At 43.1% G+C, this 23,300-nt stretch overlaps 1 protein-coding gene across 5 annotated transcripts in view; it reads left to right on the top strand.

Annotated features, from left to right (window-relative positions):
• The window catches only part of LOC126188996 (TOX high mobility group box family member 4-B-like), a 477,811-nt gene that overhangs the window by 397,250 nt on the left and 57,261 nt on the right, over nucleotides 1-23,300 (top strand). For all 5 annotated transcript variants that reach the window (XM_049930833.1, XM_049930799.1, XM_049930816.1 and 2 more), the window contains one exon: nucleotides 11,166-11,369. In XM_049930833.1, the coding sequence (XP_049786790.1) occupies nucleotides 11,166-11,369 (204 nt within the window). The remainder of the gene's footprint in view (nucleotides 1-11,165; nucleotides 11,370-23,300) is intronic.

The raw sequence follows: 23,300 nt of genomic DNA, 5'->3' as shown, positions 1-23,300 counted from the left end.
CGCGGGATCGAATCTTTTCAGTTGACGTTTTAACCTAGCCTTCACCTCTCAACGATGTGACGAGTCATCAGAAACAACACGAGGTTGAAACTATTATTTTTATCTCTCTCTCTCTCTCTCTCTCTCTCTCTCTCTCTCTCTCTCTCTCTCTCTCTAGCGAAAGAGGATGTGAGGCTAGGATTACGGCCGGCTTGCTACCCTAACGTCACTAACGCATGGCAGTTCATTTTATGCCAGCCTTCCAGTTGAAAGTTCTTACCTTCGTTCATTAAGTAACTGATGACATTGAAAGGGGTTAGTACGAGAACAATACTATCTATAATCTGCAGTAGAGGGGCTGTTGCGTTGCGCTGCTGTCCAATATTCTCATCAAGCTATGTGTAGTATCGCAATCCCTATATATACATATCCCTCGAACAGTGACAGTATATATATCCCTCGAACAATGACGTTCGAGGAATTGCGATACTACACATAAGTTGATGAGAATATTGGACAGCAGCACAACGCAACAGCCCCTCTATTGCAGATTATAGGTAGTATTGCTCTCGTACTAATTCCTTTAAATGTCAGCAATTTGTTAAGGAACTAAGGTAGGAACTTTCAACTGGAAAGCTGGCATAAAATGAACTGCCATGCGTTAGTGACGTTAGGGTAGCGAGCCGTCCGTAATCCTGGCCGCACGTCCACTTTCGATTGAGACCGACCGGTCATTAACCTGTTAACGTCGTTTGGCGGCGTTCGCATAGTCTGTTGATGTGGAGCTGCCTGTCGTCGTTTCTCTGCGACGTGTATCAACACTATTACACTACGCAGCTACCTAGGCATTGCGTTACAAAGCACGAAAGTTGTGTCTCAGACGCAGAATAGCTTGCTCAAGACACTGCCATTCCTAATAACCGAGTCTCGCTATCCATAACTCGTGATTCGTGTCCAGTGCTCTTTCTTGTGTTCACTGAAGGAAAATCCTCACAGGCTAAAATAGTACACTACCCCTAGAGTTGGCGCCGTTAGTTGGAAGGTAAGTCCATCCATGGCCGCCAGGTACCTGACAGATGAGAACGAACCAATAACGAACGTTTAAACTTAACGTGACTGACGAAGCATGCAGTGCTGCGTTACAGTATCTCCATCATGCACTGGATCACTGAAACTACGTTTTTAATCCATTCTTTGTACCTGCAGTTCGACATTTATTAGTTAAAATTTTACTTAATATACATGACTGTGTGATGCCCACGAATAAGGATAAATTATTTAACAATTCGATGTGGAGCATGCAAATAAAATTTTATACTCGAAGAATTTAGGTCAAGTCATTGTCCTTGAGATAGTAGTGAATCGCACTGGCACGGAAGCGCTAAAGAAGACTAGAGGATGCTGAATGAAGGACATATTTTTCCACAGGCTGTAATCTTTATTAAGACCTCTACTTAGTTACACAACTAGTTTCAGCGTAAAAAGCCAGTTGCTAGTATTTACCTGGAGCAAGGTCTCATACATGAAAATGGCAGAAAACTCATTTGACGTGCTACCATTCCTGATGGTTTACTAACAGTCTGTGCACTCAGTGTGTCACAATTATCCCCACTCATGAGAGGGGAAATCAGGCGGACCATCCAGTCCCTAGAGAGCAACACAGCACTACGCAAAAACGCAATAACTGTGTGAAAAAGAAATCAATAAGTTACTCGTAAAAGAGATCCTACATACGACTTGGGAAGCAGAACAACTGTCGTGTGGTTGTACATCAGCCCTGATACAGCCTCTTTACAAAAATGGTGGCAAACCTGGCTTGGACAACTTCCGTGGCATCTCACACTTCTTGAAAACATAGAAGGTTCACTCAAAAGTACTTTTGCTCCTGACAGAGAAACAACTTGACTCATTACTTGGAGAATAACGGGGATTTAGGAAAACGCCTCCAAGTTCACAGCAGTCTGTTCCTTCGAATCTGAAGCGTTGCTGCTATCTACTAGTTATGATGTTTCTTGTCCTAATCTAATTCCCACAACCTCGCTTGACTGAATTCGACCCTTGTTTTATTTTTGTTGGCGTTCGTCTTATTTTAAGATATAAGTTAAAGAAAGTTACCCTGTGAAAAAAAATGTGTTTAACTGATGGCAGGAAATGTTTCTTACGACTACAATCCTTGTAAATATGATCATGTGCTTAAAAACCTGTTGCAAACCACAAAAAAAGATTTTTTCTCTGCGTCCTCGTTCTGCAGTACATTTTTGACAGCATCTAAACACGGAATCACTTTCATGGAAACGAGTTGTTAACAGTCTTCTCGTATATCGGCAACTAGTTCCTTCCAGTTATTCAGCACATATTTTATATAGTCCTATTAACTACATCCTCATTTATTATACTTCGCTGTAATCTTGTTTTAGACTTGGTTTTCTTTTTTAGTCTGAGATTAATCATGAATAAATTTCTACTGTGCAGCGTCATCGCATGCTGGTGATTAACGGGAAAGAAATTTATCCTAGGGTTGGCTGTCAAGCTTTTTCTGCGTTTGTTGTGAGGCTACTTATACACGGACAGACGAGGGTCGAATGACAATTGCGGTCGGTCGCTCCACACGATTCATAGCGACCCAATTTATTCAAACTGTTTATTGAACCGAGGGCAACACTATTGTTTGGAAAATGTGTAACTTTGTGAAAGTTGAGTTCTTACTCTTCTTCTAGCAATTCGCTTCTTTGTATTGCTGTTACTTCTAGCAGTTGTTTTCCTTCGTCGACACAATTGCAACAACACATATTCTTTTTTTTTTATTTTGAAACCAGTGCAATTTTGTGTTAATGAAGAGTATCCATCATCATCTATGCATCACCTTTCATTGAAAAAGCTGTTGAGATTGCCTATCCATCATCCCACAGTTATTATAAACCTTGCTGATACAGCGAACCACGTCGTGTCAACCGTTCGTGTGCAGCCTGATATATACAACTACTCGGACTTCAGTACCACGCTATTGTTTTCTTTCGAAGATTATAAAGCGTTTAATTCTTCTCCTAAACATGGCTTCACCAGTATGTTTTCCCTCTTGCCTTACTCGCCTAATCCGAACTCATGTTCATTCTCTAATTACAACATCGTTCACGGGACGTTAAAGCCTAATCTTCATTTTCCTTCTGTACGTAAGCCCATTCTCACCGAGGTTTGACGTTGAATCATTTACACATCGGTAGTGTAAGCGGAGAGCGAACTTAATTCACGATCTTAGGTTCCTCATTATAGAATAAGTCGTGTATTGTCATGGAATACTCGATAAATGCCAGCCTATGAATGTCAGTGTATAGGGATCAATTCCCAATCGGAGCTAGTACTTTTTGACTTACTGTGACGTTCACTTTGCCCATTACCTGTGCGTGTGAAAAATTAAAGGCGACCCGATAATCATCTGTGTAAGTCGGATCCAAGAAAATCGGTTACGGGATCTGCAAGTAGAGCACGTTAAGGCCGTAACAAAATTATTTGTGAAGAGACGAAAGTACGTTTCAATATATGTTCTAGAAAGGACGAGAGTACGTTTCAATACATGCTTCAGAAAGTGGCTCCTCATATTACGAAGCAGAATACCCACCTCACAAATGCTTCATCTGCAAAAGACAGACTTATTACCGTAAAATCGCGATTTCTTGCAAGAGGAGAAAGGTAATCTAGTTTACAGTATGGCACTCCAATAACGCAGTGTACTTTGACGAAAATAATATCAGAACCGCGTGAAGCTATTTATAAAGTACTGAAGGAGGTGTGTGTGAAGGTAAATAACTGTTTCGTACACACTGTAACCATTAAGAAATAATTTTATTTCTACAAACTTTCTAGATTTTCTCCTTTACATTCTAGGGGGTACATTCTGTCCGCATTTCACGCCAATGGCCGCCTCAATTCGTTTTATTTTTGTATTCGGGATGCCGCAAGTTATACAGTGCTCAATCTGCCTCGTACATTTCTAGCTGTTTCGTTGTATATGCGACGCAGCATGTAAACTTCGAAGCCATGTTGATAAACATTAAATGTCGGACAGCTGCAGTGATGCTAGCGCTCTAAGTGGTTACATTTATCCATGCAGTAAACAGAGGACGAACGCCTTCTTTGATCAAATATAAGGTGAGGAGTTAGATTTGATCGAAGAAAATTTGACCGAGGCCTAACTTTGACAAAGTTCCTTATTACACTATCAAATTTTATGCGACAAAGAAACTTCGTCTAAGAAAATTTGACAGTGTAATATCGGTCTCAATAAAGCTTTACATTCAAGTTGAAGACCGCTTTGTTTTTGTCGCCTGGACAGTGGCTGCTACCTCACAACTGAACACACCGTAAGCTTACTCAACAATTCGTCTGATACGACTTACGTAAGGTAACAAGAACGCTAAGGAACAAATAACTAAGAAATTCTTATGCTTTATTAAACTAGCTATAACAAAATCAGTCCTGTATTGTACACCACTCTTAGTACTTTGTATTTCCCTGCAGGAGTTTAAATACCGAACGCCATGACCACAAAATGGTGATGCGGAGAGCTCCCTGTAACTGTCCGTTGGAACCTTTTCTTACTTATTGAAATCTTTTCTTACTTTATCTATTCATCCGACGCAGAAGGACTTCAGTCCATAGGCGCTGGTACAGTGGTTGCGCTGTCTGAGATGTGCAGTTACTGCAGTGTGGCAGAAAGAATAACATAACACTGAGGACTTTTTTGAAATAGTAAGTTCGTACGTTCAGCGTTGTGCAAGCTTAATTGTTCCTGGCAGCGGGAAGCTTCTTCGCCCTCTTAAGCGTACCGCCAAGCCACGCGCATTGTAAGGGCGCCTCCCTGTTTCCCTCACTACCTCACCCCCCACTGGAAGCTTCTCTCGTGTGCTGATGCACGGCGGCGCTCTTCCGCGAGCACGTAATTCGAAGAGTTTGTAACAGCTGAAAGGAGTCGGCGGGGCTGTGGAATAATGGTGCTCACTCATCACTGACTGTTGCCAAAACTTTTAATGATCATCTCCAAGCCCTCTCACCGGTCCCCTCCGTAAATATTTGTGCCACGAACAGCTACAATCTTATAATCCCGCTTAGTGCTTGCTCCAAACTCTAATGCAACTCGAAAGGATGTTCTCCTAGCCATTGCTGCAGGTCGCCTGCGCGTTACCGCCGCTTCAGACGGGCTGGCAAATAATGTTTCTCACCGTAAATACAGATCTGTCGAACTTCCGCCCCAGACCAATAAATAACAATAGCCTTAAGCCTGGTACTTTTGGTACAATGCTCTTAAATTCGATAAAGTACTCCATTACAAGAAATAATCACAAAACGGGTGACCTGGTGCGGACAATAGAGATAAACACTTTTGGGCGTGACGTCTGTCGAGCTATGCACATAAAGTCGGGTAGAGAAAGTTTCTGCGACCGACTGGGCTAGTTACCGAAGCTAACTGTGCATAAAGAATGTACGATGGGAGCGAGGCAACACACACATCGCGTGATCACTAAAGACAGAGTGAAATATCGAGAGAATATTGTTAAATATAGGGAATGGAGAAATTATTTTCAAAGAAAATGGTATAAAAAGGTGGCAACGTTCAAACAATGAAGTAATTCTCGTATATTCTCTTGTAGTTATCCATCCTTTACAATAAACAAAATAAAGTGTACATCACTTGCCCGTGAAGTAAGAGAAATTTTGATACTATGCAAATATTTGTGGAAGATTTTGAATCGATGCTGTTTTACACATCATTATTCTCACGATACATAATGTACACTGAGGCGACAAAAGCCATGCAACTTGACGTGGCAAGGACTCAACAAGTAGTTGGAAGTCCCCTACAGAAACACTGAGTCATGATGCCTGCATAGCCGTCCATAATTGCGAAAGTGTTGCCGGTGCAGGATTTTGTGCACGAACTGACCTCTCGGTTATGTCCAAGAAATGTTCGATGGGATTCATGTGGCGATCTGGGTACCAAATCATTCGCTCGAAATGTCCAGAATATTCTTCAAACCAATCGCGGATAATTGTGATCCGGTGATATAGCGCATTGTCATTCATAAAAAAATTTCATCATTGTTTGGGAACACGAGGTCACTACAAATGGACTCCAAGCACCCGACCATAACAATTTTCAGTTGATGATCGGTTCAGTGCCTTGTTGTTAACTTGGGTCCCTGGCTTCATGGGGTCTGCGCCACTCTTGAAACCTTCCATCAGCTCTTACTAACAGAAATAGGTATTCATCTGACCAGGCAACGGTTTAGCACTTGTAATTTCGCCGCACTGTCCAAAGGGATGCGTTCGCCGTACGCCCCAGTTACTTCACACATTGTTACTTGTCTATTAGCACTGACAACTCTAAGCAAACGCCGCTGCTCTCGGTCGTTAAGAGAAGGCCGTCGGCCATTGCGTTGTCCGTAGTGAGAGGTAATGCCTGAAATTTGGTATTCTTGGCACACTCGTGATACTGTGGGTCTCGGAATATTTAATTTCCTAACTATTTCCGAAATGGAATGCCCCAAGCAACCAGCTCCAACTATCATTCCGCGTTCAGAGTCTGTTAAATCCTGTCGTGCGGCCATAACTACGTGGGAAACCATTTCGCATGAATCACCTGGGTACAAATGACAGCTTCGCCAGAGCACTGCCCTTTTATACCTTGTGTACGCAACACTACCGCTATCTTTATATGTGCATATCGCTACCCCATGGCTTGTGTCACATTAGTGTAAAGCTTTCCTCAGTCCCAAGGTTGACTTGAACACGGCAATATATCACAAGTAAAATAAAACTGAAAGAGTATAGTCGGACGTTTCGTTTGACGTAACAGCTCGATAATAAACTCAAGAGGTGTATAAGTAAGAAAGAAAAGACTTGCATTCTAAACGAATCTGACTGGTACGTTGAACTGATTCGTGGGAGCCATAGTTGCTCTTTTGGAGAGCGTATAATTTGGGCCAGGTTACAGATAGAGGCAGGAAATTTTCTACACTCTAGTTCCCTCCATACTGCTCTTAAGTCGAATCAGTACGTTGTAGACTGGCGTATCAGTGCGTTGTGGAATGGAGTGTTTTTTTTGAAAGTTAACCGCTGGTCGAGGCATGGTAGTTCCTATAAGATCCCTCCTCGGTGCCGGAAACAGAATTACAACTGGATCCCGGCTCCTATCTCCACGCCGGCCATAGGTACTAGATAGGCGAAGTTGGCATTCCTGGTCTTCTGGGAAGCTCTACGGAAACATCTGACTCTCAATGTCCTTCAGCGAGTTGATAAAAATGCTGTATACGTAGGTCGTGTCGTGTATGCATAGACTACTAGGGCTGCCATTGTATGAGGTCCCCACATGATGGATTCACGTGTGGTTCGAATGTGCTCTTGACAAGCTCTGTGTACTTTCAGTCAGAAGCACTTGCGCGTCTTTATTAACAAATGGCTCTCTTCCTCTCCTCTGCCAGGAAAAGCAAACACATGAATCGCCGTAGGAGGGACACATGGCGTGACGTGCTGGAGCGCCATCACTCCTGATGCGGCAGACGAGGTGATTTTTTGAAAGACGTCAGCACCATCCCTGTCGCCTCCAGCGCCCCTAGTCTCTGTACAGCCAGGACGGCTAAGGTTTCCAGCAATGTTTACATACGACTAGCGTCATGCCCTGGGCCGATGTCAAACACAGCAGTAACGCTGTGGCTTTCTTGGTTCGCATGATGCTGTGAGAGAAGTCTGACCAACTGGAATAAAACGGAAAGAAAAGTAAGGTAGAGAGGTTAAATTTCAACATCCTGTTGACGTAGGGGTTATTAAAGAGACACACACACACACACACACACACACACACACACACACACACACACACACACAAACGCGCGCTCTGATTGAAGGAAGACGTGACGGGAAATCCTTTTTGGTCATGTTTAAGGAACCACCCTAGAATTCCCCTCAAGTGACGCAGGGAAACCGCGGAAAGTCAAAATTATGATGGCCGAACGGAAACACGTCGCTCCCGAATAAGAGTCCTATTTTAGAAGCACTGAACCGCCTCGCTCGAGGCAAATGAAGTTACCAATCTGACTATGTTCTCCTTCAGTGTGCCCTCGGACTTTTACATCAGTAGTCCTCCGACGGATGTGTAATAGATATTTTAAAGATGGACTGTGCACTTCAACGCAACATCTTTCTCACAAGTGCTTTTACAGTAATTATTTCTCACCCGAATTTGTAAATATTTCGTTTAGTAAAATATGACCAAAAAAGTAACCATACACTTAAAAGCCGCGAATACCGGTGTGTTCATTTTTCTACAGCTTCGTAGAAAGAGGTGCTGCAAACGCTATGGTGTGGGAGGGCACAAACTAAATGTTGCCCTCCGGAAGAACGTCTATTTCTGAGTTTCGTTATCGTTTCTTTCCAGCTGTTTTAGAGTCACGAGTAGAAGTAACATTCGTAAACGTAAACTAGACGAGGGCAAATGTTTGCAATTCAATACGTAATTTACTGTTCTGTGCGCCCTGCTTCGGTGAATTAGTACTGAGGAAGGAATCGATCGATGTCCAAAGGAGGGGTAAGCTAAAGTATTGAAATTGCGAGACGAATGGGCAATATAAACTTTTTCTCGTTTTCTATAGAGCCGGCACCACCCTCTTATTTCTGTTTTAAGGGAGATTTTCCTCCAGAAAAAGAGGGGAGGTGGCCCTAAAAAGGGACGTAAAGCCGGGCTATCGCCTTCCGTAATGTTAAAAGGAGCAGTGAGGATAAAACAGAATGACACGTGTTACCATTGTATCTTATGTGGCGCCCTTTTTTCCGTTCCCAATTTTGGCGGAATTACGAAGATTTTATTTCGCTGCGGAACATGGCTGGGATTTCTCTGCGACCAGCGAAAGTGGAGAATCTGAATAATGGCCGCCTGCTGGCTGCTTTAGGTTGAATTAAGTTCAGTAGTTTGGAGCGACATGGAGTCTGTTTCTGCTAGGCTGCCAGGGGGGCTCCTTTTGTTAACGGTGCTTCTGCTTTACCCCGTATTGACGAGCCGGGGACGCGTGTAGCGGCGCGCAGAATGCCTCTGCCGTGCTGCGCTGGAGAAAAGGCCGCAACACATCTTTGTCTCTGGCTGGCTGTCATCGCGGACAAGCTATTAACTGAATGGCGGCTATTCAGTAGCTAACGACTTGTTTTATCTGAGCATGCGTATAAATAGTAGGCGCATTTAGCGAGGAGACGTTGATGCAAATTGCTTGCGATGAAAAGAAATTGCAATTCAGATATTTATGTGCCAGGGACTGTCTCCTCGAGTGTCGAGAATGGGGCCTGTTTCATAACCCAACAAGTTGTAGAATATGAAAAGTGATATTTATAGTCAGTCAAAGACAGCTTTCTGCTAATTTCTTTACATCTCTGAAGTCATGTTCCGCAGTGGCTGTCGTACATCACAGCGTTCAAAAAATGAGTATTGCTGGATTTCTATGCATTTTAACCTGAATTTCACCGAAAGCCATAGTCACATAATTTGTTCACTGCCGGTGCTTTTTGCGGTCAGGACACCTTGTTGAATTGCTATGTTTCTGTAGCTGGACGGATACCGCAGTGTTGTAACTAACTCACGTGGAAGGTTGAAACTCATTTCACATTGTGCCTTAAGAAACATCATTACCTTGACACTTCAAAACTGTATTTACGTCCGGTTGTTGCATAGCTTTTCCCTTTTCTTTTTAGTAGTTCCAACTAGAGAATCATAGTGTTGGTGCATAAGTTCATAGCGTTTTTTCATAAATTTAATAAACGCAACAGGCACACATAACAGAGATTTTAGACATCAATAAATATTCTCCTTCATTCTTTACAACAACCTGCCAACTCTGGTGTAACTTTTCCATTCCACGACTGTGGAAATCATCTGATCTCTTGATATTCATACATCTACCTATCTTTTCTCCAAGGTCACTTTAAAGTTCCTATGCGCGGTAGTCACCCATCTCGTTGTCAAGCGTGCCTCAAAACATTCGCATTTCTCGTCTAGCCATTCCTGCTTTGCCATTTTTGTCATTCTGCCAGTCTCACTTTTTAGATGTCTCTTTTCCCTATTGACTGCTTTATTTGCTACATTTTTATATTTTCTCGTTTCGCCAACGAAATACAATATCTCCTGTATTTGCAAGGGCTTCTACTGGACCTAACTTGTTCTCATGTACATTAATTGTCAAGTTAAAAGCGTTTAACATATTGCATATTTCTATATCGCTAGATTTTCTAGTCGCAGATGTCCGTGGAAATAACGTAGAACCTCTTTATTCATTCGAAGCTAAATCTGTGGTCCATTTTCATTGGTTTTCATTTGACATATTAGGTAACTTAGATAGAGTTTCTCATATTTCATCAGCTCAGTTTATTAAGCGAGTCTCTGACCCCTGTGGATCACTGTGAAGAGTGCTTTTGTAGTTTTTTTTGTGTTATCATGGATTCTCGTGGAAATAAAAGCAGAAGGGAAATTGAAACCACAGCCGACAAAAAAATGGAAATGCTGTGTGGCTAGGGCCTCGATCTGACGTCTCTCGAGTACCATCAAGGGGAGAGATGAACTTCATCTCCCCAGCTAGCAGATGACTATTCCAGTAAAGCCCCATGCCCTACCAATGAGACAAATTCAGAAAGGTTGATACGTCAACCCTTACGCTACCGCAGAGTCTGATGAAAATGCCTTCCATGGCCGATATTCATACAAAGTGTTTACGTGTAGAGCGCCATCCCACTAGCATGCATTAGTGACCACAACTACTGATATGGCTTTTAATAATATGTTACGCAACACCTCTCGATTGCGTGTATATTAGTCAAACGAGATGGCACACAGACAAAAGAATACCAGCCCCAGTATAGTCATATCAGGTAAAGCTTTGTGCTCTTCAAACCAGTCTTTGAATTGACGATTGTTCTCTCCCAGTGTTTGTACCCGTTGTGCCGATAGTCTTTCTAATGGGCGGCACAGTATGGCCACTTTTAGTTTTATAGTACTGTGTGTCTGCGAAGATGATTGTAGACAGTGAAACTTTGTTGGCATTAATCTATAAACTGGAATATGTGAGTGCAATATTTGGGCTGTTGTTAGTTAGGGTCGTAGGATTTTAGCCTTGTAAAGGATTACATCGTCATTAGCTGGACGGTTGTGATTTCAGACTTTTCACACTCCGAGCTTCGGGGACGAGGAGTTCGACATTCCACCCATCAACCCACACCAGCAGCACGGCCAGCAGCAGCAACAGCAGCCGCCTCCGCAACAGCAGCAACAACAGCAGCAGCAGCCGCAGCAGCAACAGCAACAACAGCCGCAGCAGCAGCAGCAACAACAGCACCACATGAGCAGCTACCAGCAGCCGCACGTGAGTCTCGACAGCCCGGCACAGGGAAGTCAATGCCGCATCAAGTGGTGATATGTACTTTGTATTAAGCAGAGGCGTATAGTTGTCGTTTTGGAGACAGTGAAACTATACTGCTGTGCCCAGTTTTAAGACACTGGAAATAAAGGGTGTCCATAACTAAAGTTCCAGTTACAAAACGCTGTAGAAAGAGAACCACTGCTCAGAGTGACGTCAAATTCGAACAGCGTATTACTGACATAGAGGGAAAAGTCATGGAACAACGAACATTTTATCAGTAGATTGCGCTGTAAGCATAGTAGCTTTAATGGGATCGATTACAAATGATAGATGAATCGCTATACGACGGCTGTGGTTTGAGATCCATATTACACCATCCGTTCCGTTCAATGTGTGACACTGCACAAGCTCGGCAGTCAACAGTTGTAGCACATCATGGCAAAGTCATACCACATCGGACGGGAAAATCGATGTTCTATTGTCCTGAGGCCAAAAACCGCATAAAAAGCGAAATGACATCGGTTTTTAATTGTCCTGGGGCTAAAAACCACATAAACAGCAATATTACCCGAACGGACGGCGAGGCTATAGGGAAATTTTCGGAGTGCCTTTGCAGCAACCGCTTCTCTGGCTTACAATGTGCGGAGCAGCGCCATCTCGGATACAAATGATGCTACCCTCACATCCACTTTGTTGAAGGGTTGGAATGACGTTAGTGCGCAAAAGACTCTTATAGCGTTTACCAGCGGTGGTACGGGTTAACAGGACATGTAGGGCTCATCTCCTCAAAAAAATACAGCCCTACGATAAAAGATGCAGTCAATCCGCGTCACACAGTCATGTTTGCACATTAAAGTGGCACCGGTTGATCTGCGTTCGGATTTTTCGTTGCCCATATTCTGCAATTCGGCGTGTTGACATGTCCTTAGAGCTGAAAATGGGATTCGTCTGTCCACAGAAGGTTCCAGTTCATTTTCCACTTCCATGCGAGCAAGAAATTCCAGAGCGAAAGTTTGTCTTGTCGGAAAGTCAGCAGTAAGCAACTCCTGAAGAACAAGGGTGCAATTGTGTAGATAGCTAGGCAGGATGCTTCGCCGGATTTTATGCACCGTGCTCGAAGGCATGTCCAATGCTCCGGGCCGGCCGGAGTGGCCGAGCGGTTCTAGGCGCTTCAGTCTGGAACCGCGCGACCACTACGGTCGCAAGTTCGAATCCTGCCTCGGGCATGGATGTGTGTGTTGTCCTTAGGTTAGTTAGGTTCAAGTAGTTCTAAGTTCTAGGGGACTGATGACCTCAGCTGTTAAGTCCCATAGTGCTCAGAGGCATTTGAGCCAGCCAATGCTCCGGTACTTCCTCGTGCACTGCAGTGCTGTGGCCACATCTTCGACAGACGTCGGATCAACTGCTTTCCTCCCTATGCCACATTGTACTTCAAAAGAGCTGTCTTTTCGAAATATGTAATAATTTTCTGCAGGCTCTTTTTCCGTACTCTTGAGTGTACGGAACATCTGCAGGGCAACTGGTGCACAGTCACTGGCCTTATACAAGAGCTTCACCATATGGAGACAGCCATATTGGGTGTCTCTGTCGCAAAGTGAGGAACAGCCGAGTGCCGCGCTTCTGTTGGTTTGCATCTTCTGATGCTTACAGCGCCATCGGTTGGTCAATTATTTTCCCAGCGTCTGTAATATGTTGTTCAAGTTTGACGTCATTCTGAGCAGTGGTTCTCTTTCTACAGCGTTATGAAACTGGAACTTCAGTCATGGACACCATGTACATTCCGCTGATCTATTCTAGTCACTAGTAACATGATTTCTTCAACAAAACAGCGGTCTATTTCTCTTCATAATAAACTTGAAGTCATAATCCCTGAGCCCTCTACAGTTGCATGTGCATAAAGTCGTACATTGTAATCTACATACATTGAGTGTGGAACCAGCTGAGGTACATCAGTCGTTAGTAAAATTCACTCACATGCGGTGGAGCAGAGTTCAAATCCCTACTCCAGCATTCTGATTCCGTATCTCTTGCGCCAACTTAGTCCGATCCAGGATTGTGCTTCATCTCTAATGATCTCTTTGCCATCGCCAAGTTTAAACCTTAAACTTACTTCCTTTGCCTACTGAGCACCAGAAGTTGAACAGTGCGCAACTAAATTGTGGCAGAGCTACGCTAAACAGTAAACACATGCTTCAAATGCAGTAGAGTGGAAGTCATATCATGTCAAACTGATTGTCGGTCGGACTTATATTCCCTTTTGAGGTTCTGAATTTATCCTGAACAACCGAGTTATGAGTTCTATTCCATATCTGTTTGCAAAGAAACCACAAGCGAATGTTCGATAGCAGGAGAATGACGTTTAGAATTCACTGAGGCCATTTAGATTTAATTTCTCTGTCCACCAAGTCAGTCAACCTCCCACCAGAAAATGTTATGTTTAACTTTTGATACTTTCAGCTTTGTTCCGGCAGCATTCTACTTGCACTAGTTTTATACTGCCTTCCTCCAACGCGTGTATCATGCGTGACTGTATAATGCATGAGAAATGAATGTTTTTGAAATCTAACTTGTACTTCAGCAGCAAAGATGTAGTGCATATGTTTGCATAGCGCCCGAAATATTTTAGTTTGTGGTTTGGAAAATAGCAATTTGTTTAGCGCGAAACACTTACGTCTCTAACAGGCGGTGTGAAAGAAGCAGCCGTCGTTAGTGCGAAGACGTTGATATACTTTTGGGTACAGGTGGTGACTCATTACCAATGTGACGGGCACTTTTAACCGAAGGATGTATTACCTGTTCGACACTAACTGTATTGGTGCCAGTCGAACGTATGATGCTGCCAACATACTGACTTCCATCAGGATTTTGTTGGTGAACAAGTAGCTGGGCATAATGTGTTAGCAAATTACTGTATACCATACACCAGAAGAACGATGGTAAGCCTACCAAGTTTTCATTTCATTAAACGATATAATTCCCCAAGAGGGAAAACCAAACTGCCCTGTTATCTTTGTCTACATAAGAGCATTCAATGAAAGTAGTCCTGTGGCCGTATCAATCTGCGTGTGTGGGACGACGGCTTTTGAACTCCATAGCGAGAAGACTATATGGCTGCTGAGATGATGCCCTTGCACTGAACTGGCAAGTGATGGCTGTACTGCCGCCCATCCATCTGTTGTTACAAGTTGGGCTAGTCGACAACGATCTTTGTCATTTACACACGTTGACAACCACAATAGCTCCTGGTATACATTTGCGCTCGAATTTAGGTACACGCGGTACACCGATGACACGATGGCAGGCGGAAAAAAGCTATTTAGATGAAGTGCACAATGCTGTTAAATCTTATGATCCGGTCGCAGTTAGTTTTCTTGACATGTCATGCCTGGTCCATCATACGCCCTTCACTAAGACGACCAGTACAAGAGCTAAGGTCAACAGAGTAACACATCACGTCACAATATTGGCGAATGTAGTGTAATCATATCTAACAAGGAGGCTAATACTCATTCACATCATTCATTCCCTTCAGTGTTTAATTCATAATGTATATCTCAATCAGCATTTGCGTATCCGCGAATCTATATTCCATTACAATCATACTAATTCATTATCTGTACTTCATATTCAATACTCTCTCAGGATTTCATTTTGTCGCTGCTTTTATCAAAATCTCTCCCCTTTTTATATCTTTTTCAGGGTAGCTTTCAATCAAATTTTGCCACTCATATTTCGATCTTCTTGTTTGTCTTTGCGTGTGCATTACCTTCTGTGCACATATTACACTACTGACCATTAAAATTGCTACACCAAGAAGAAATGCAGATGATAAACGGGTATTCATTGGACACATATATTATACTAGAACTGACATGTGATTACATTTTCACGCAATTTGGGTGCATAGATCGTGAGAAATCAGTACCAGAACAACCACCTCTGGCCGTAATAACGGCCTTGATACGCCTGGGCATTGAGTCAAACACAGCTTGGATGGCGTGCACAGGTACAGCTGCCCATTCAGCTTCAACACGATACCACAGTTCATCAAGAGTAGTGTCTGGCGTATTGTGACGAGCCAGTTGCTCGGCCACCATTGACCAGACGTTTTCAATTGGTGAAAGATCTGGAGAATGTGCTGGCCAGGGCAGCAGTCGAACATTTTCTGTATCCAGAAAGGCCCGTACAGGACCTGCAACATGCCGTCGTGCATTATCCGGCTGAAATGTAGGGTTTCGCAGGGATCGAATGAAGGGTAGAGCCACGGGTCGTAACACATCTGAAATGTTACGTCCACTGTTCAAAGTGCCGTCAATGCGAACAAGACGTGACCGAGACTTGTAACCATTGGCACCCCATACCATCACGCCGGGCGATGACGAATACACGCTTCCAATGTACGTTCACCGCGATGTCGCCAAACACGGATGCGGCCATCATGATGCTGTAAACAGAACCTGGATGTATCTGAAAAAATGACGTTTTGCCATTCGTGCACCCAGGTTCGTCGTTGAGTACACCATCGCAGGCGCTCCTGTCTGTGATGCAGCGTCAAGGGTAACCGCAGCCATGGTCTCCGAGCTGATAGTCCATGCTGCTGCAAACGACGTCGAACTGTTCGTGCAGATGGTTGTCTTGCAAACGTCCCCATGTGTTGACTCAGGGATCGAGACGTGGCTGCACGATCCGTAACAGCCATGCGGATAAGATGCCTGTCATCTCGACTGCTAGTGATACGAGGCCGTTGGGATCCAGCACGGCGTTCCGTATTACCCTCCTGAACCCACCGATTCCATATTATGCTGTCATTGGATCTCGACCAACGTGAGCAGCAATGTAGCGATACGATAAACCGCAGTCCGCAGCTTGTGGTCGTGCGGTAGCGTTCTCGCTTCCCACGCCCGAGTTCCCGGGTTCGATTCCCGGTGGGGTCAGGGATTTTCTCTGCCTCGTGATGACTGGGTGTTGTGTGATGTCCTTAGGGTAGTTAGGTTTAAGTTCTAGGGGACTGATAACCATAGATGTTAAGTCCCATAGTGCTCAGAGCCATTTGAACCATTTTTGATAAGCCAAAATCGCGATAGGTTACAATCCGACCTTCATCAAAGTCGGAAATGTGATGGTACGAATTTCACCTGCTTACACGAGGCATCACAACGTTTCACCAGGCAACGGCGGTCGACTGCTGTTTGTGTATGAGAAATCGGTTGGAAACTTCCCTCATGTCAACACGTTGTAGATGTCGCCACCGGCGCCAACCTCGTGTGAATGCTCTGAAAAGCTAATCATTTGCATATCACAGCATCTTCTTCCTGTCCGTTAAATTTCGCGTCAGTAGCACGTCATCTTCGTGGTGTAGCAATTTTGATGGCCAGTAGTGTATTTTCCTGTATTTTTTGTCACCCAGTATCAACACATAATGCAAGGACTTCCACGACAATGTTTTTCTCGCTGTAGCAGTATTATTTCTTTCCCTTTTGCAACCTCCCCTGACATAATGAAATGATCCATGTTTTGTCATCCTCAGCTCCTCAATGGTTCACCCGCGTTCTCCATTGCACTATTCAGTCAGGTTGTTCGGGATACGTTTAGCGAAGTTTGTCATAAACTTTGTTTTGTTCTTACATTTTTATTATCTTCCATTTATAAAATTAACAAATTCAGCGTTTACATCCAGTAACGGATTCCATTCTAACCCGTATGCATCATCAGTTGCTTTAATACCTGCCCATGGATGATCAACCGAAGAAATATGTAATGCGGTTAGTCATTACCATGAAAGATGTTACCTTATCAAAGAAAGGAGCATACTCCACAGCCTGCTTTAGCGGTGTTGCTTGAGACACATGTTCCTTCAGTTTACTTTCGAAGAAATACGAAGTACAGGCCAACTAAATGGAAGTGATGCACGAAAGCCGGAGACGTACATTTGTTTAAGCGCAGGTATTCTCTGGGAGACATCTCACATTGTTAGCCGGCGGGATCTATCTGGCGGAGCTGCGCAGTTGTCACGGCGAGTGGGGGAACGGGCACGCCAGAGACCTGACAACCGCGCCGCTGCCTCTTGGATCCAATAGAGCTGATCCTCAGTCGTAATCCCAGTTTTACACTCTAATTTAAATATCAATGGGCCGCGCTCCTTGCGGGCCAACTTCGAGTAGGCGCAGTGTGTTTCATCACGCAGCTGTTCAGTAATTTCCCGCGCTGAATGGTCGATGGCGCTGTACTTGTGCCTTTTTCTTCCTACCGTGCATCACGACGTGGCATTTCTCCCTGCTTGACACGTAAGAGGATACGTATCTCGGTCGAGATACTTCTCCAGCTAGTCTTCAAATGTAAATTCTAGAGGCCATGTCAGCTGAATGAGTGTATTTATTCCAGAATGACAGTTTTGTGTTGTGCATAACGCCTTATCCACATCAGCTATTGTGATCGCCGTACTTAGACATATCCATGCCGAATCTGAATCAACTTTTCTCATATGGCTTCTGTCATGCAACCTATAAGCTATCGCTGACACCTTCGAAGGCTAATCTACGCCTTGCGCATGTCCGTTTCTACTACGTCTACACAAACACTTTACCATACACAGTGAGGCTGACTATAGTCCGAATTATTTTCGCACCTCTTTATTTTCACGATTAGAGCGAAAGAAAAACCAACTAGCGACGAATAATGAAAACATTATAGTGATGAAACCCAGCTTCAAATAAAATCATTAATCCTGAAAAAACAGTGTTACGGGTCTACACTGTGTCATACATGAAAGAGTACGAATGACTTCGTAAGTAAAGCTGACGTGGATGTTTTGGCTGGTCCAACAATTTTTCCCAGTTTATACATGTAACAACAGAAAAGCAGTTGAAACAACTGGACTCAGTATGCAAAAGACGAAGGCTTTTTGGGGTAGGAAAAGTGTTGTTTCAGGACTAACAATTACGTAAGAATAATATATGTATGGAGAAATAATTAACATGTCTAAATGATCGTAACATAATATTTTCTAATAATGGCTCTGGAAATTATTCCTTGCTTGAAAGTTGACTAGTTGACGACAGCTGTGATTAGCAGATGACAGAAAACTCGAGTAAAATAGAGTACACATTCCTACTCAGGCTTCAACCATTCATCAATCGTTGCAGTAAAGCGAGTCGTCTGATGAAGTTTCCAACGCAGTACTGCCTCGGTGTTGAAACTACACCTTAGTGACGGAGTGGCCCATTTACGACACTTTTCCAGACGGTTGCTCGCTCCCATTAAGTAATTCTATCCGAAATGAAATTTTAGCCGGTGTCTCCAGTTACAGCACTATGCACGCGACATCCGAAACGACTTAGAACAAAGGCCGTAGCAACCATCGAGAGAGTAGCTGAAATGGCCTGTAAAACAGATGCTGCTCCCCTTCGAATCACGAAGCGCTTCCTGCAGCCTGTTCTACAGGAAGCATAGTTGTCCATTTCTGACCTATTGCTAACAGCAAGTTTAGTGAAGAGTGACAAGTACCAGTGACTACAACGTACACTTAACAGAACTTGTCAAGAACCACGAAAGCAGCTTAATATGAGCAAAATTTAGCTAACGTATTCCTGCGCGATACCCTTTCTTCCAGGAGTACTAGTCCATCAGTGTATGCAGGAGTGCTTCCATGAAGTGTGGGTAGTAAGCAGAACAAATATTATGAGTGCGGATGCTGAGTTGTGCCGGATGGCTCAGTCGCGTAAAAGTGCCCGCGAAAGACGAACTTATGGATTTGTGTCCCCGTCCGATACACAGTTTCAATCTGCATCAGAGGTTCAAAAATAGCGCACGCCTCGCAAAAGAGTGAAAGTTTAATTCCGGAATAAACCATTCCACATTTTTTCCGCATCTTCTTCTTGATCCGTTCTTTGCTCGTATTTGTTCAGAGTAAGATGATCACTACTGATTATCAGCTACACTAGCCATTGCCCCCATTTAATTAAAAATCAGTTTGAATGACTCAGTTTACGTTTTAAATTTGTCTTAGCCAATTATTAAGATCCAAGCACGTAGCATAACCTCTTTAAAATCTCCCTCAAAGTACTACGTCTTGAAACACTGGCAGTGTTATTTCGCGACTGGCACTAGTTCTTCTCCAGTTTACACATTGCTTTACACCTGAAGGACTTACTCACAAGCTTTATACCTGAAGTATACACTACAAGGAGAGACATGGGCATGATATTAAGAGAATGTTACGTGCTGGCCTTGCTTTCACAAATTTTCAAAAGTAAACTCAATCCTGTGAAAGGTAGCTGTACATATTTGAACTTCTTTAAATCGGAAAAATGGTAAAATTAATCAATAGAAATATTAAACAATGTGTGAGAGGGGAAACGCTCTTCAAAAATGTTAATAAAAGGAGAGACAGGCCGAAGAATGTTCTTTGAAATCTCTTTAAATGAGTTTCTTTATAGCGAATGTCACAACATGAAGAAACTAATAACTATAAGGACGAAACAATAACGAGAACACCTTAGAGTGAAGCTGCAGAAACGACTTCTACATTACAACCATTAAACTTGGAATAATAGTACCACTGGTTGAAGTATTGCACAGAATCAAGATTGATTCCATTTTACAATAAATTACTCGACTCGATAGGATTATAATACGTTTAAAAAGTCTTGGAATTTAGTATTGTTTACCCGCATTTTCTGATTCAAATGGCTCTGAGCACTATGGGACTTAACTTCTGAGGTCATCAGTTCCCTAGAACTTAGAACTACTTAAACCTAACTAACCTAAGGATATCACACACATCCATGCCCGAGGCAGGATTCGAACCTGCGACCGTAGCGGTCGCGCGGTTCCAGACTGTAGCGCCTAGAACCGCTCGGCCACACCGACCGGCACCTAAAGAGTCCCTGAGGCTTTAATTGGCTGCAAAAGATTTACGTCACCTTGATGTTATGGAACTTAACATATTTGAACTTAAGTCAAGCAATGCTTTACAGCAGATTTCTGTTCTAGACTCGTACCTGATCAGTCCCATTCCATACGACATTTCACAGATACCTCACAAGATATACTGCTGTTATGAGGTTAGCGGCTCCATTCTGCGCAACCTGCTCTACATGTATCAGTAATTCCTTAATGTAGGAGATCAGTCTGCAAGAAACGCAATTAATGGTGAGAGAAATGCAGTAACTTTCTAGTCATTCATTAATTCACCGCCAGACGACTATAACGCGGTTACACGGATTTACAATAGGCTGTCAATGAACCGATAAACAGAAGCAAGGTGCCACATTACCAATCCAATTCCTTTTCCACCAACCAAAAAATAGGTACATTATTTAAACGCGACCTCAGTGAAATTATTTTTTTTACTCACATAAAAGAACTGGACAGGAAATGCTGGGGAGGTTTAGTCTGTCTGTAAACTAAAAAGCGAGTGGTGCTCTTTGTTCGGGAATTCGCCTTTCCCCGGAAGAATGCTACAACCACCGCATAGGACAACTATCAGTCAGTTTCCTCTCTAGCAGTATAAACAGTGTTCTGTCCGTAGGCATTTCTTGCCTTAATATTATTAGTAACTTATACAGGGTGTTACAAAAAGGTACGGCCAAACTTTCGGGAAACATTCCTCACATACAAAGAAAGAAAATATGTTATGTGGACATGTGTCCGGAAACGCATACTTTCCATGTTAGAGCTCATTTTATTACTTCTCTTCAAATCACATTAATCATGGAATGGAAACACACAGCAACAGAACGTACCAGCGTGACTTCAAACACTTTGTTACAGGAAATGTTCAAAATGTCCTCCGTTAGCGAGGATACATGCATCCACCCTCCGTCGCATGGAATCCCTGATGCGCTGATGTAGCCCTGGAGAATGGCGTATTGTATCACAGCCGTCCACAATACGAGCACGAAGAGTCTTTACATTTGGTACTGGGGTTGCGTAGACAAGAGCTTTCAAATGCCCCCATAAATGAAAGTCAAGAGGGTTGAGGTCAGGAGAGTGTGGAGGCCATGGAATTGGTCCGCCTCTACCAATCCATCAGTCACCGAATCTGTTGTTGAGAAGCGTACGAACACTTCGACTGAAATGTGCAGGAGCTCCATCGTGCATGAACCACATGTTGTGTCGTACTTGTAAAGGCACATGTTCTAGCAGCACAGGTAGAGTATCCTGTATGAAATCATGATAACGTGTTCCATTGAGCGTAGGTGGAAGAACATGGGGCCCAATCAAGACATCACCAACAATGCCTGCCCCAACGTTCACAGAAAATCTGTGTTGATGACGTGATTGCACAATTGCATGCGGATTCGCGTCAGCCCACACATGTTGATTGTGAAAATTTACAATTTGATCATCAGAATCGAGGAAGTACAGTACATACTAACGAAACTAAAATGAGCTCTAACATGGAAATTAAGCGTTTCCGGACACATGTCCACATAACATCTTTTCTTTATTTTTGTGTGAGGAATGTTTCCTGAAAGTTTGGCCGTACCTTTTTGTAACACCCTGTATATGTATTCCGTATAGTGTCTGCGCATTGTGCCGCCAGTGGTTCATAAGGTGAGCTGTGTTCAGTATAACTTTGTGAAATACCCTGTAGCTACTTCTTGTGACGTAGTAGGGTAGAGGGAGTGGGTCTTCAGTTTGCAGAATTACGAACAAAATTCATCTATCAATCTATTACTAGAATCTGCTGCACTTAGATGTGCTGCATACTTTTAATACTTGTTCTTAACCCACTTCACTTAACAATACAGATTAATTATATACCATTAAAATACTATTTTTAATAATCTGCGATTCTTCCACTCCCTGTAACGTGGAAACTTTAATCCTAGTGAAATAATGAATAGGACCTTTTTTGCAAGTAAGTTAATGCAGTTTAACTTAGCTTTGGGAAATGTTTTCGCTAGAAGCCGCAGTTTTCGAGTTATTTATATAAAAACACAAAAAAGTGACTTTCAAACGCTCCGTCACTACCCCCATACTTACACCACACCGGTCGGGATTTTTAGTACGTTGTTTATGACACTCCCTCCTACTATACAAAAATTTGCAGCTACATGATTTTTTCGTGTTTTCGACCTTTTATGATCTTCGTTGACTGAGCTAATATGCGCCGCGCTGGAATTATACATCGTTGCCCTGCGAACTCTCCGACTACCTGCCTCATCCTTGTCAAACTAAACCTGTAAGTAAATGCCTGTTTACATGAATCACATTAATTTTGTTCTTCTTAAGTAATAATACCATGACGTAATTAATATCCTTGCAAAAGTGGTCTACAGATGAATTAAATTACTACATTAGTATGCCCGATTTTCGGCGTTAGCGAGCACGTAATCTACAAAGCCCAAATACTTTTGTTTCAGTCGTACATTTGTTCGGTAAAACTCTTCGCTGCTCGCAACAGTTAGTTCAGAAAGTGCTTTGTCACACGGAATTGAAATCCAATTGATTTCCATCGTTTTTCTTTCCTACTCCTTGGTCAGTTCTTGTTCCTTGATCTTTATCTTCGGCCATCATATGAAGTAATCACAGTAAAATTGGTTTAGTCGTATTTCACAATAGACTTTCCGTCCATTTCTTGCTGTCATTATTTATTTACTTAGAACGCTGAACTCCGTGCATTTTCTTGCTCAGAACTTTCACATTTTGACTCACACATTTGTCAGTACGCGTCTATATATCTTATGCGCAAAAGTTACAGCTATGCAGTCGTCCTTTGCTTGTTTTCTCGGTATGTCCGCTAGCCGCAAAAATTGCTGCTGTGAGAATATTCTGTTAGTAAGGAGCTTTCTGTCGCTGCAGTGGTGATTCTGCTTTCTGTGCCACAAACTGCACAAAACTGAGACAAGAAAATAACTTTCGTGCTGTAGTTGTTACCTTACTCCTCAACTCTGCCTCCTCCCGCAGTAATCGGGGAAGATACTCACG

Source organism: Schistocerca cancellata, chromosome 1, assembly GCF_023864275.1.
Source record: "Schistocerca cancellata isolate TAMUIC-IGC-003103 chromosome 1, iqSchCanc2.1, whole genome shotgun sequence".
In the NCBI taxonomy this organism is placed as follows: Eukaryota; Metazoa; Arthropoda; class Insecta; order Orthoptera; family Acrididae; genus Schistocerca; species Schistocerca cancellata.
The sequence above is the reverse complement of the archived record's forward strand: the minus strand, read 5'-3'. Positions and strand labels throughout refer to the sequence as shown.